Raw genomic sequence first — 13,359 nt, forward strand, 5'->3', positions numbered from 1 at the left:
GCAGGGAGCCTAGATCCTGCTTCCGATTTTGTGTCTTCCTCTCTCCCTGACCCTCCCCCGCTCACAATCTGTCTCTCTCAAAAATAAACATTTTAGGGGCATCTGGGTGGCTCACTTGGTTAAGTGTCTGACTTCGGCTCAGGTCATGATCTCATGATCCATGGGTTTGAGCCCTGCATCCGGCTCTGTGCTGACAACTCAGGGCCTGGAGCTTGTTTCAGATTCTGTGTCTCCCTCTCTCTCTGCCCCTCCCGCACTCACACTCTGTCTCCCTCTGTCTCAAAAATAAACATTAAAAATAAACATGTTAAAAATGACATTTTCTAAAGGAAGGTATCCTAAAATGGGTTTATTTTACTTCAGTTGGTTTAGCCTCTATGATCCTCTTTCCTGGAGCCCTTGGCAAACCCTCAATCTCAGGTCATGGTGGAGGAAGAGACAGGAACCTGGGCAGGGTCCTAAGTCCTACTGATTAGGAACAGATCTGGGGATCAGAAAAGGTCCTCTGCCCACGGGCCCTCCTGCTTTGGGGCATCCCCACATGTCTGCACGTGCCTTGCCTTTTCCGTGTCTGGGTCTCAGGATCACCACAACCAAAAACATTCCTGTCTCAATCTCAGTGGGCATCAGCCTATAGGGTCTTCAGCCTATCGAGTAGGTAGGAGCCACCCCTGCTCTCTGGGACGCCACTTAACTCTGCTATCCTATTCTCACCCTGCACACATCAGAAGAATTTTCACTTGAACTTGGAGATCCCTTGGCCCCTCCATCCAAACACCCTAATGACCGATCCCTCTTCCATTGTGCGCTGCACCCTGGAAGCCGGCAGGGGGCGCGCCGACCCGCCGCCTTGGGCAAGCGTGGAACGCATGCGCGTGGCGCCCCTTGCCCTCGACGCTGCGTCCGCACGAGAGCTCAGAGACGCGTTCCCTCTGGGGCGACGGAGGAGGCGACGCCGCGGAGGACGAGAGCCCCGTATCTGCCGTGAGTGATGTCCCTGTGCGGCCGCTGCGGCAAGTTTCTCTGAAAAAGCTCGCTGTTGCCCGCCCCGCGTGCATCCCTTCCTCTTCCCTTTCTCGTGGAGGCTTTTCCCAGGGCCTGTTTGCCGGGCGGGCCCGTCCATCCGGGGCCTGTGGGGTCGAAATCACAGCATGCTGTGGGCGGGTGCAGGGATTCGGGATTGCCTCGGGGGGGGGTGTGGGGGGCCCCGGTGCGGCTCCGGGGAGGGGGAAACCGCGTGGGCCGTGGGGAGAGGACGGAACAAAATGTCGGGGTGTTCGACGGAGGCCGGGGCACGAGAGGCGCCTGGGGAGGGCGCGTCCGGCCGCGGGCGGGTGGGGCGCCGTGTGGGGGGCTGCGTGAGGCTGTGTTGGGTGCCGTGTGCGGCTGTGTTGGGTGCCGTGTGCGGCTGCAGGGGGTGCTGCGTGCGACGCTGCACTGGCCTTCGTTCACTTGGGGGGGGGGGCGGTTTGTGGTAGAAAGTGAAAGTGTCATAGTTTCGAAAGTACCGAAACGTAGAAAAGGTCGGTGTGTTAAAACGCACGACTGTTATTTTAAATGTCAGTATTTTGTCCACATCTGGGTGAGAATTGGTGATAATTAGACTTTCCATGCTCTCAAGGGAGTTGCCGTGTCTGTATTTTAAAACAACGCCCTTAAAACAGCTTATCCCATATCCAGGGTGAGGTCTTGCCACGTCTGAGGTTTTCTCGTGACCCGGCAGCAGTCGTAGATCATTTTAAGTAAAAGTCGGGTCACCGAAACGTCTTTTGTAGGACCTCACTGTGACACGTGGATCTGAAATAAGCCTAGGACCCTGGCGAATTTATACAATATTTACAAAAAGACAAGGAAGGAAAATACGGATTTTGAAAGGAAAGGTTGTCCTCAGAATGAAAATAGGACGCCTACCATCTCTTCAGAATGGTTTGTTCTACTTTATTGCAGAGATATTCTGAGACCTCTGAATTCTAAATTTTATTTAAAAAAAAAAAATCCGTCGAAACGCATTGTGCTTCCACTCCCATCACTTCTAAATTGTGGCTCAGTTATCCCGATAGGTCCTAGTATTTTTAAACATTTTGTAGTATTGACTTACAGTCCTTAAGACATAGCTAAATAGCCTCAGAGAGCTGCACGTTGGGTTGGTTTTCTCTTCCTTTGTATTAAAATATGCACCCTTGGCATGGAAGGCCTTAAAAAAATATGCACTTAGTGAACCCTCAAAATGTTCTGATTTTTGAATATATCAGAGGTGTGAGAATAAACACATCGCATGCCCGCCCCCCATTTTAATTTCAGAAATGTCCCCAGTGTGCTTCTCAGTTTTTGAAAATAAGTTCAAATCAGGCAGCAGGAGACCAGCTGCCAGCTCAGAAAGGTGCTCTAGAAAGGCAATAATGCTGTGCTTGCAAAAGTGCCTCTTAACCTGTTTAACCTCATGGGGTGGCGCTCAGTTAGGAAGGTGACAGGAGCAGGTTCCTGAATTAGCTACTTACCACAACAGCTTATGGGTCAGCTGTGCATCCCCAAGCCCAGGGAGTGGGGTGTCCCCCAGGTGCCAAAGACAGCCACGAAAGGTCTGCAGTCTAGCTTTTGAGGTGAAAAAGGGCTTTCCAGGCTCAAAAATAGGGCCTGTTCTGACTAGTAAGGGGACAACAAGGATTCACTCTAGGTTTAGGAATGTAACCAAGGACAAAGAAGTATAGATGAGCCAAGGCTAGAACTCATTTTCTGCCTTCCTCTCAGACTTCTTTTTTTACTTGATAGAGTAACAATATATTGATTTCAGGTGTACAGCATAATTTGATATTTGTATATATTGCAAAATGATCAGAGTTACAGATTTTTTTCTTTAAAAAAATTTTTTTTAATGTTATTTCATTTTTGAGAGACAGCATGTGAGCAGGGGAGGGGCAGAGAGAGAAGGAGACACAGAATCTGAAGCAGGCTCCAGGCTCCGAGCTGTCAGCCCAGAGCTGGACGCAGGGCTCGAACTCACGAGCCATGAGATCATGACCTGAGCGGAAGCCGGACGCTTGACCGACTGAGACACCCAGGTGCCCCCAGATTTTTTTCTTATAATGAGGACTTTTAAGATCTGTTCTTAGCAACTTCCAAATGTGTAATACAACATTATTAACTATAGTCACCATGGTGTATATTTCATCCCTATTACTTATTTCCTTTATAACTGGAATTTCGTGCCTTTGACAAGCTTCACCCACTTTGCCCACTCCTACCCCCTGCCTCTAGCCACAACCAATCTGTTCTCTGTGTCTATGGGTTTGGTTTTTTTTGTTTGTTTTTTTTGTTGTTGTTTTGTTTTGTTTTTTAAGATTCCATGTATAAATGAGGTCTGTCTTTCTTTGTCTGACTTACTCCACTTAGTATAATGCTGGTAAGGTTCATCTACATTGTCCCAGATGGCAAGGTTTCCTTTTTGTTAATGGCTGGATAGTATTCCATTGTGTGTATCTATACTGCATTTTCTTTATCATCCATTCACCCATGGGTACACACTAAGTTTGCTTCTATGGCTTGGTTATTGTAAATAATGCTGCAGTGAACATGAGGGTGGCATATATCTTTTTGAGTTAGTGTTTTGGTTTCCCTCATGTAAAATACTCAGAAGTAGAATTGCCACATTGAAGCCCTAGAATTATTTTGGTAGGCTAAACCCACTGGTGAATGCTGATTATCTTGCTGTAAACTTCCCTGTAGCGCTTGCCAGAACAGGCCCAAACCCACAATGTAGTGAGGCCTTTCAGTGCCTTTAGAACACAAACAGGGTTTAAGAATCACTCGGTTTTTCATAACTGTATCTAAATTATTTAATTAATTAGAGGGGAAATTTTTTTTGTTAAACTGGTTATTCTTTGGTGATATTTATCTTGATTAACATCCAAGGTAAACAAGACCTGTCCATTGCATCGTAAATATGATGAAGTTGCCAACTATGTCAAAGTGAGTCCACAAATAAATATATGTCTATTCCTAAAGTAAGTGAAGTTCTGAGCTTGGGTCTGTGGTGATGGCATACTCAGTAGCCACACAGTATCCCAGGTTTTCCATGTACTTAGGTTCTGGTGAGTATTGAAGAAAAATTTCCCCCATCAGATCCAATCTCCTTTATTTTGCCATAATTATTAATTATGAATGTGATTGTTTATAATGACAGGGGCCATTTGTAGTACCACGTCTGAGGGTAGGTTAGGTGATGAGGACATGGAATTTCTGTTTATTTATGATTCACAAATCATAGTCAAAGAGACCCTTGTTTAAAATGCTGCGGGTGATTTTTCTGCAGGTAATTTTGGCAATGAAGAAAGGAGCAAATAAATAAATGAATGCATAGTAAGAAATTAATGAGTAACCTGAAGGAAGCAAAGTCAGGTTCTACTCAAGGCAGCAAAACTACCTAAGGAACTTAGGTAGTAGTTTAAAGAAGGGATCTCTGAAGAAATGGCATTTAATCTCAGATTGAAACCTAGCGAGTATGAAGTGACCATGTATATGTAGATACCAGAGTAGAAATGAAAGATAACAGTGCTCAGTGTAGAGATGACAGCAGTGCTTAGTTGTGTGGTTCTGAGAAGTGGTGTCAAAGATTAATCCTTGGATATCTGGTGGATTTGTTATTGGACTTGGAAGACTAGAAGACAAGAAATTTTTATTGTGGAAGAGTTGATGGCTTCATTTCAAAATCTGTTTCCTTTTACATGCGTACAGTACATGCAGGTGGGGATTACAGCACAGCAGTGGAGTCTAGGTATGTTTTTAGTTTTCAGTTTAGGAATAACCATGGGAGAAATTGAAGCAAGTGAAAGAGTGTTGTGAGATTTCCAACACAGTATTGTAAGAGGAGAGAAAGGGGGTAGAATTGAACCTGGAGATATTTCAACACTGTTGTTCAAGAAACACCTTGCAGAGGACTTCTGGAAGGAGTGCCTAGACTGTTTTAAAGGCAGTTAGGAATCTGAATTGTCAAAAAAGCCTACAAAAGAAAGTTCCCAAACAGAGGTCATGTGCCAGTACTGCTTTGATTCCAAGTAAAAGGCCAAGAAACACTCACTGGATTTAATCATGGGGGAATAACTGATCTTAACAAGATTGATTAACTTGGAAATCAGAACTAATTTTTGTAATTCAAAGTGAGAGAATGTGAAGAAATTGTTACTAAATATTTAATATTTCTTCAGGTTCATTTTGAAGGGAAAAGGTCGTGTATCAGCAGCTAGATATAAATTGGTTTAGATGTTTTTCTTTGACGAATGGTGAGACTAAATGAGTTTAAGGAGATAGATGGGGAAGTGATGAAGGGGTTACTGGTAAAAGAAATTTGGTTTATAATCAAGAACATAAAATATTTGAGGAAGTAGGAAAGAAGGGGATGCAATTGGAGAAGTTGGATTTAATTAGGAGTAGCGATGACTTTTCAGTTTTTACAAGACTGGAAATACTGACGGGTTGGGAATCAGGAAATAATTGTAGGTTTCTTGCCAGTGAGCTGAAATATTTCTTCAAATTATCTGTTTCATTTCTGCAGTAGGAAATGAAACCATTTTTGAAAACTAAGGAAAAAGGTGAGATTTTTTTGTGAGATTAGAAAAGCACAGGTAATATTAACACATTCATGAAGCATGGCAGAGCAATTGTTAAGCCAAAGTCAGGTGCTAGATATTTAGAAAAAGCTTTTGGCAGATTTGTGACACTGTATTTAGACCAGCTCAGTACCTTGTTCTGATCTGTGACAGATGCAGCCATGAGACTATGAGATATTGGAGTCATCTGCAATTGGAGTTTTGAGTAGTAGATGTTGGAAAGAACTAAAGGGCATTTGAATTGTTGGTCTTGGTGTGTGTATGTTGGAATGAGTAAGTGTATGTTCCTCTGATCAGTACAAATTAGAGGTGGAGGCTAATTTTGGAAATTAGGGTCACTAAGATGGAGGTTCCCATGTAGTAGGACATCCTGGGCATGGGGAGAAATTATGTGAACAAGTTCAAAGGAGGAGGTTTTGAGAGAAGAGTCTGGTCATTGATCTGACCGGTGACATACGTAGGTAAAACTGGTCCCGGTGTCCTTCAAGATGAAATTCTTCAGTTATTTCACATTCATATATAGAGTTAATTTTAAATTCTAGCTGTCAATTTGTATCCATGTAGTTTTGTCCTATAAATAAAATTTTTTGAATCTATGCATATAACTCATTAAATGTATAAGTAATCTGTAAAGGCAGAGTTATTGTTGAGTATTAAGTTCAATGTATGTAAGCAGATATATGTAAATTCCACTCACAGAGTCTCTTTTTTTTTCAATATGTGAAATTTATTGTCAAATTGGTTTCCATACAATACCCAGTGCTCATCCCAAAAGGTGCCCTCCTCAATGCCCATCACCCATCCTCCCCTCCCTCCCACCCCCCATCAACCCTCAGTTTGTTCTCAGTTTTTAAGAGTCTTATGCTTTGGCACAGAGTCTCAATTAATACGGGTAGATGTTTTCTCTTTCCAGGTCCTCACCGTCAGTGGGTTTTAATCATATCCTTTGCTGGACGTGTTGTGAATGTGGATGCAGTATATTTAGTTATAAACATTGTTTTAGGTAGCACTTTAGATATGACAAATTCTTTTATATACTTAAATCATGAAATGCAGACATAATCTTGTTGATAAAAATAACTAGAACTACACGCCCCAAGAAGTCAATAAGATACCTCTAAAACTAAACCCCTCAGTCTATATTTTATGAGCCTATCTGGTCTGTGGGGATTGTGCAGCAATCCGTAGCGTGTAGCATTGTGACATATATACTCCTGCTTCTTTCCTGTGCAAGGGGTTGTATGTGCTAGACTTGCATGATAGCAGAGTCACTGAACACTTGAACAAGGGTTGGGTCATTGAAGTGTTCCAGCCAAACTTTAAAGAGATTCCATGGTTGCTTCGCCACATGTCCAAGGCCGTGAGTGATACAGGTGGGTTGAGGCACTAACACTGCCTGAATCCCACATGTGGAGGAGCCTAGGTGACTGAGGGAGAGTATGGGGCCCTCGTGAGCTGAGATGGGTGTTAGAAAACAATGCTAGTGGACCTCACCAAGAATGATAAAATATGAAATTCCAAAATGGTGTCCTTAGTTCTGGATACAAGAACCTCCATGTGACAGGAGTCAGAATCTCCTAGGATTTTGGTACCAGAGATGTAATTAAGACCTCTGAGTATCAAGTCTAATGAAACTAGAAACCCCTATGCTTTTGCTATCTCTATAACGGGGATATTAATAGTTTCTTTATTGTTGACTTTATTATTGACTTCTTATTGTTGACTCTTGGAGAGGAGAGCCCCCTTCCCTGTTTGTCCTTGTTTACTCTGCAGGTACATGTGAGTTGAACCGGGTTGGGGGAGGGGGAAGTCGTTACCGTGTGAAGATTTGCATTTGCACGATGGGCATACCTAGGAGTATTGGAAAAGACAAGTCTCGTGGGTGCTTTCTCTTTCCTCAGCTTTGTCTGCTTAGTTACTGGACTGTCCCTTGGTGAGAATACGCAGGAAGAGAGGAGCGACTGAGTTCTAGACCATGCAACCACAGGTGAGTAGGACTTGTTCTTCCTTCTCATGGACACCTGTTTTTCCAGGGGATGAGCAGATTTCTCTCCACGGCCTGGATCTTCTGTGTGCCCCCACCCCATGTCAGTCACACTTCAGGACTCAGAGAGGCTTGTGGCAGGTCCGGGTTTGATCAAAAAATAATCCCCTACCCGGTATTGCACTACTGTATTCCATTCCCCATCCCCTTAAGTATGTCCTTACAGAAAAGTTGTTGCTTCTCATCCATCACGTGGCCTCAGTTGAGAAGTGACTCACTCATTAAGTGTGTTAGTGTCTGCAGTGGGCTTAGGCATGTGGTGATACAGGTGATAGAAATGAGAATGAGCAGAAGTTTACAGGCCTGTAGAGAGGCAGGTGTTTCTTCAGGGGAGTTCATCCATCCAGGGTTTCAGATACTGCAGAGCAGGGCTCTGCAGCATTGACACTGGGGGTGGGAGGCAAGAGAGCTATGAGCAATCATTTATTTATTTTCCCCAATTTTAAACTTACTAAAGTTTTTCTAGACTCTGCTTGAGCATTTTAATAACTTAAGCATAGAAAAATTTTCCTTACCACTTTTTTTCCAAACAAACCAATTTCCCTCTTTGTAATTAAACTTTGTTCAAATTTGAAAACAACTTTCTGGCGAAAATTTTCCTAATTTGGGTTGTGCATTGAGAGGGATTATAATAGAACTAAACCTAGGGTCCTGTAGCAAATTTTGCAGGACTAGAAAGATCAGGTTCAGTTGAGAGGCTTCCCTTACCCATTAACATTTAGACAGGATGATGTTACAGGAGGGATAGTGATAACCAAGGCTCGGAGGTCCCAGAGAAGATTGAAGTGCACAGCCTTACCACAGGAGGGTCAGGGTAGGACATTCCTTATGTACAGCAGTCTTAGGTCCCTTGGGGTTTTGTTTATGAACTGTCTGTCTTATGCCTTCTCAGGAGCATGTGGGTTGCGTAGGGATGAGAGAGGCCACACTTGCTTGTCCAAATTCTGTTAGAAGCCCCATTCAGTCCTGCAGAAAGTTGGGCACTATTGTGTCCAGGTTATTTCCACTGCACCTCATGAGACACTCATTTGTAATGAAGTTATGTTTACAAAGTGTGAGTGTGTGTGAAAGACACATGACGAGGCAGCATAGAGAAACATGTGACTAGAACCCCAGGCAGATTTTGACGTTTCTGTGTATACAGCCACTCATCTCCAGCACCGTCATGTCCAGCATACTCCCCTGATAGGGGAGGCCCTGGCTGCACCAAAATGTCTCTGATGTTTTAGGAATCTGTGACCTTCAAGGATATAGCTGTAGACTTCACCCAGGAAGAGTGGGCCCTGCTGGACGCATCCCAGAGGAAGCTGTACAGAGATGTGATGCTGGAGAACATCGGTCATCTGGTGTCTGTGGGTGAGTCTGTCAACACTGATAAATTTATTCAGCAAGTATCCAGCTTTCACTTAATCCCTCCGCTCTCAGCCCTCATTCAGATTCTTTCATGGTTCTTAACACTATTTGAACATAATTTGTTTTTTCTTATACTTACCTACACCTATTTTGTCACCCCAAAAGAATATAGTTTTCCTGACCCCTCTTTTGTGCCTTTCTTGCTTCTAGGTCTGTAATGCCCAGGACTCTGCTGGGAATTCAATGAATGTTTTAAGTGAATGAAAGCACTAAATATTACTAAATAACTGTTTTCTATATGGTCAACTGGTAGTTAAAAATCCATTTGTGGAAATTATACCTATTACTTATTTTTTTAATGTTTATTTTTGAGAGAGAGAGCAAGCAGGGGAGGGGCAGAGAGAAGAGGGCACAGAGGAGCCATAGTGGGCTCTGAGCTGTCAGCATAGATCCCGATGTGGGGCTTGAACTCACAAACCATGAGATCATGACCTGAGTTAAGTCAGACGCTTAACCAACTGAGCCACTCAGGTGCCCGATGTTTTATTAGCCTTTTACCTATTTTCAGAGAGAAATTAAGTTGTTCTGGTGAAGCTTCTGTGTACTTGTTTTATTTATTTTTAATTTATTTATTTAAATTCAAGTTAATTAACATACAGTATAATACTGGTTTCAGGAGTAGAACCCAGTTTTTCATCACTTACATACAACAGTGCTCATCCCAACAAGTGCCCTCCTCAATGCCCATTACCCATTGAATCTACCACCACCCCCCCCACTCTCCTCCAGCAACTCTGTTTGTTTCCTGTATTTAAGAGTCTCTTATAGTTTGCCTCCTTCTCTGTTTTTATCTTATTTTTCAAAATTAATTTAACTCTACTGTGGGAACATGTACTTTCTCCTTTGTTGAAAAACACTAAAGATTCTTCACTCTGTCTTTGATCTTGGTCCTGCAAATCAGCAACAAGAAAATCTCCCTGTGTTGGCATGGTGTCACGATGTTCTTCTTGCTATGGTGAAGGACCTTAGTATTTTCAGTGTTCAAGGTGCTCTTCCCTGGGCTCTCCTTTGTTGTTCACCTAGTTCTTCCTTGGTATCCTGTCCTGAAATTAAACATCATTCACGTTTCTCTGTACAGGATCTAAAATCGGTATGTCTTTTACTCCCCACAAACAGGGTATCGAGTTTGCAAATCAGATGTGATTTCCCAGTTGCAGCAAGGAGTGGAGCTGTGGAGGGAAGGGAGGGGATTTCCCCAAGGCATGATTCCAGGTGAGCTCCAGGCTTGTGTGTGCTCAGCACTGGGAACATCCTGATACGGGGAGAGCAAGACAGGGAAATGTCAACAGCAGACATCTGATGTCCTGAAAACACTTGATAGTTTTCACTTACCTGAAATGCCTGTCAACTCACTGATATATTCCTTCTTTTCACATTTTTCCCCTGTGGAAGAGTCAGTATTTGAAACATACACAGGCCTTGCATGTTTTCAACAGTTTTCTTCCTCTAAGGCACACTAGCAGTTCATTTTATTTCCATTATTTTAGACAGAAAAAGTAGCCTTATGAGGCAAGAAGATGTCTGCAGAAAGGACCCATCTAAGTGCATGTCAGTGGTAAGTTTCAAGGGGGTGAACCCTCCCTGAACATTAATGATATGGGACTGACAGATTTTAGAGTGCAGCACACAACTGTGATTTGAGTAAATGCTGCCCAGCAGAGAGCTTTGGGTAGTTTGAAATTAGGGAAAAAATTAAGGTATTGCTCAAAGACACCACATGAGTTCTTCTAAAAGGACAAACATAAACATGGCTCATGCATCTAGTCTTTGAAACTAATGAAATCTTTCAAATAAATCTGATATCTCTGCAGTTGAGATGTTACGAAAAAGGAAATCTCTTTGTATTGCAGAAAATAATAGGCATTGCATGTATAACTAACACAGGGAAGATTTTAACAGGAGATTTTCACTGCATGGTCAAAGTAGGAGTCGTGTGTAGAGAAAAGAATTAACGAGTGTATGTGAGAAATTCTTTAACAGCCTCTCATCTTCGAACAGCGGAGATTTCACACTAAAAAGGATGCCTATGAATATGATGAATGTGGGGAAGTTTTCCCTTACAGATAGATCCATGGTGACTCAGCAGGTGCTAAATCACATGGCGGTGTGTGGGGAGGGGGAGCCCTATAAATGTAAGGAATGTGGGAAGGAATTCTGTCAGAGGACTCCGCTTTCTATGCACAAAAGGACACACACCGGAGACAAACCCTGCAAGTGTCATGAATGTGGGAAATGCTTCAGCCAGAAGGCTAAGTTTGACTCACACCAAAGAAATCCACACAGCAAAGAAACCTTATACATGTAAAGAATGTGGGAAGGGGTTCCATTGGATCACTTCACTTTATATACACCAGAGAACCCAAAGAGGAGAGAAACCCGATAAATACAACAAATATAGGAAACACTCCAGCCAGAATGCTAACTTCTATTCACACAAAATAAGTCACAGGGGAGAGAAAACCCACATCTGCGATAAATGTGGAAAAAGTTTCTATCATCCTTCCTCCTTCAGTCAACATAAAAGAAGTCAAACTGAAGAGAAATAATAGGAATTTTTTCGTCAAAATTGTCACCTTAAACAGCATGAGTAATTTTACACCAGAGAGGAGCCCTGTGTATGAAATGAATGTGGCCAAAGTCTAGGTAAACGTCTTACCCTTTAGTTAAAATAATCACATAGAATGGAAGAGCCTTCATCAGTGTCTGACCTCAGCTCGCATGAAAGAACCCATATGATAAATGTGAGGCAGGACTGCCTTTGTACTCCACTCTAACCACCCCAGAGAGCTCACAGAGGGAGAACTGTATGCACACAGTCACTGTGCCTTCACAACGTGCCATCACGCGCAATCTGTTCTTTAAACGCCGTGAGCAAATGCTACGGCAGAGACTACAAAAAAACTCTGCCTAGAGAAACCTATAACCCACACTTCATCAGAGTATTCAGACCTTTGCCAGATGGCCTATTACAAACAATGTAAGATGAAAATAGAGATTTGTGTTGTGATCCAGGAATGTTTAATGAAGAATTTGTAACAATAAAAATTAAATCCTTTCAATAGATCAGTACTTGAAATTAGTAAAAATTGTTCCTCAGAAGGCTAATATGTTGTTCACTTTATATTTTTATGCAGCTTTGACCATAATTACAGACATGAGTCAATCATAAAATAAACTAAATACGCTGAAAGATCATAATAAAAAATAATGTGATTTACATGTATCAGTGTTGAGGGGCATTCACTTTCGAATGTCCCCTCTCTATAAAGAGAACTTTCCTTTTATTCTTCTTTTCTAATCTTATACTCTAATAAACTTTTGCCTGCTGCTCAAAAATAAATCCAGGTTTAAAAATACATGTACCTGGTAAAAATTAATACACACATGCAAGAATAAACATTTGGTTTGTGAATAAAGTCCAGTGTTAAAACAGTACTCCTCTTTTTAAAATGTCCAACCTGTCCACACTTTCCTACTTGCACAGCCACAGTCATTCTTACCTCGAGCACGACAGAGGAGTCGAGAGTGGGGATGGAGACCAGGGCCCGGTTGGGGTAGGATAAACATGGGCAGAGGGAGAAGTGAGTACAAGCGGGTGAGGAGGCAGCTATAGGTGCATGGCTGGCATCTGAGGTGCCAGGTGATGTTGGAGCAGGGTAGATTGAAGGGAGCATTTGGTGGCCTTAGGTGTTGACGAAAGCAGAAAAGAGGGAAAGGCGTAAAAGCCAAGTTACTGAATGAGGATGCACAAGAGGGAATCTCCAGGTAGACTCAAGGTCAAAGGCCAAGCCACTGGAAGTGACCAGAGCAGTGCTTTGGGACGGGTATTGGTGATCCACGGTGTGCACAGGTCTCAGAAAGAGGGTCCACGTAGGGAGGGTTAATGTAGGTTAAAGGATAGGATGGAGGAGTATGGGGTACACTGAGGGGAAATAGGGGTCCAGCTCTGAGGTGAGGGATTGGGACCATGGTAGATGGTCTGGGTGGAATCGAAGTCTTTTTCTTCTCTCCCAGCACTTTCTGCTAAACCCCCAAGCAGTTATTCCTTATATATTACAGCCTCAGACTCTCTGGGTTGGAAGAGGATCAACAGTAATTTTGAGGCAGTATTCAAAGTCTTGCCCCCAAGATTATACCCGCTAGTGTTCCCACCTGTATAATTTCTTTCCTTTGCTTCTGTTCTGGACCTTTGAATGTGATAGAATATCATTCTCATCATGTGGCAGTGGGGAAGGGGTTTTGCAGATGTGGTTAAGGTCTCGAATTGGTTGTCTATAAGGTGATCCTAAGGACGTTTTT

The 13,359-nt window shown here is 42.8% G+C and overlaps 1 protein-coding gene across 1 annotated transcript in view; it reads left to right on the forward strand.

The window, feature by feature from the left end:
• LOC115511694 (zinc finger protein 525-like) overlaps positions 1 to 11,365 on the forward strand; it is a 47,727-nt gene extending 36,362 nt beyond the window's left edge. The window contains exon 4 of the mRNA XM_030311985.1: positions 11,183 to 11,365. Coding sequence (XP_030167845.1) covers positions 11,183 to 11,365 — 183 coding nt within the window. The remainder of the gene's footprint in view (positions 1 to 11,182) is intronic.
• Positions 11,366 to 13,359: the final 1,994 nt, after the last annotated feature.

Source organism: Lynx canadensis, chromosome B1 (assembly GCF_007474595.2).
Source record: "Lynx canadensis isolate LIC74 chromosome B1, mLynCan4.pri.v2, whole genome shotgun sequence".
Taxonomy (NCBI): Eukaryota; Metazoa; Chordata; class Mammalia; order Carnivora; family Felidae; genus Lynx; species Lynx canadensis.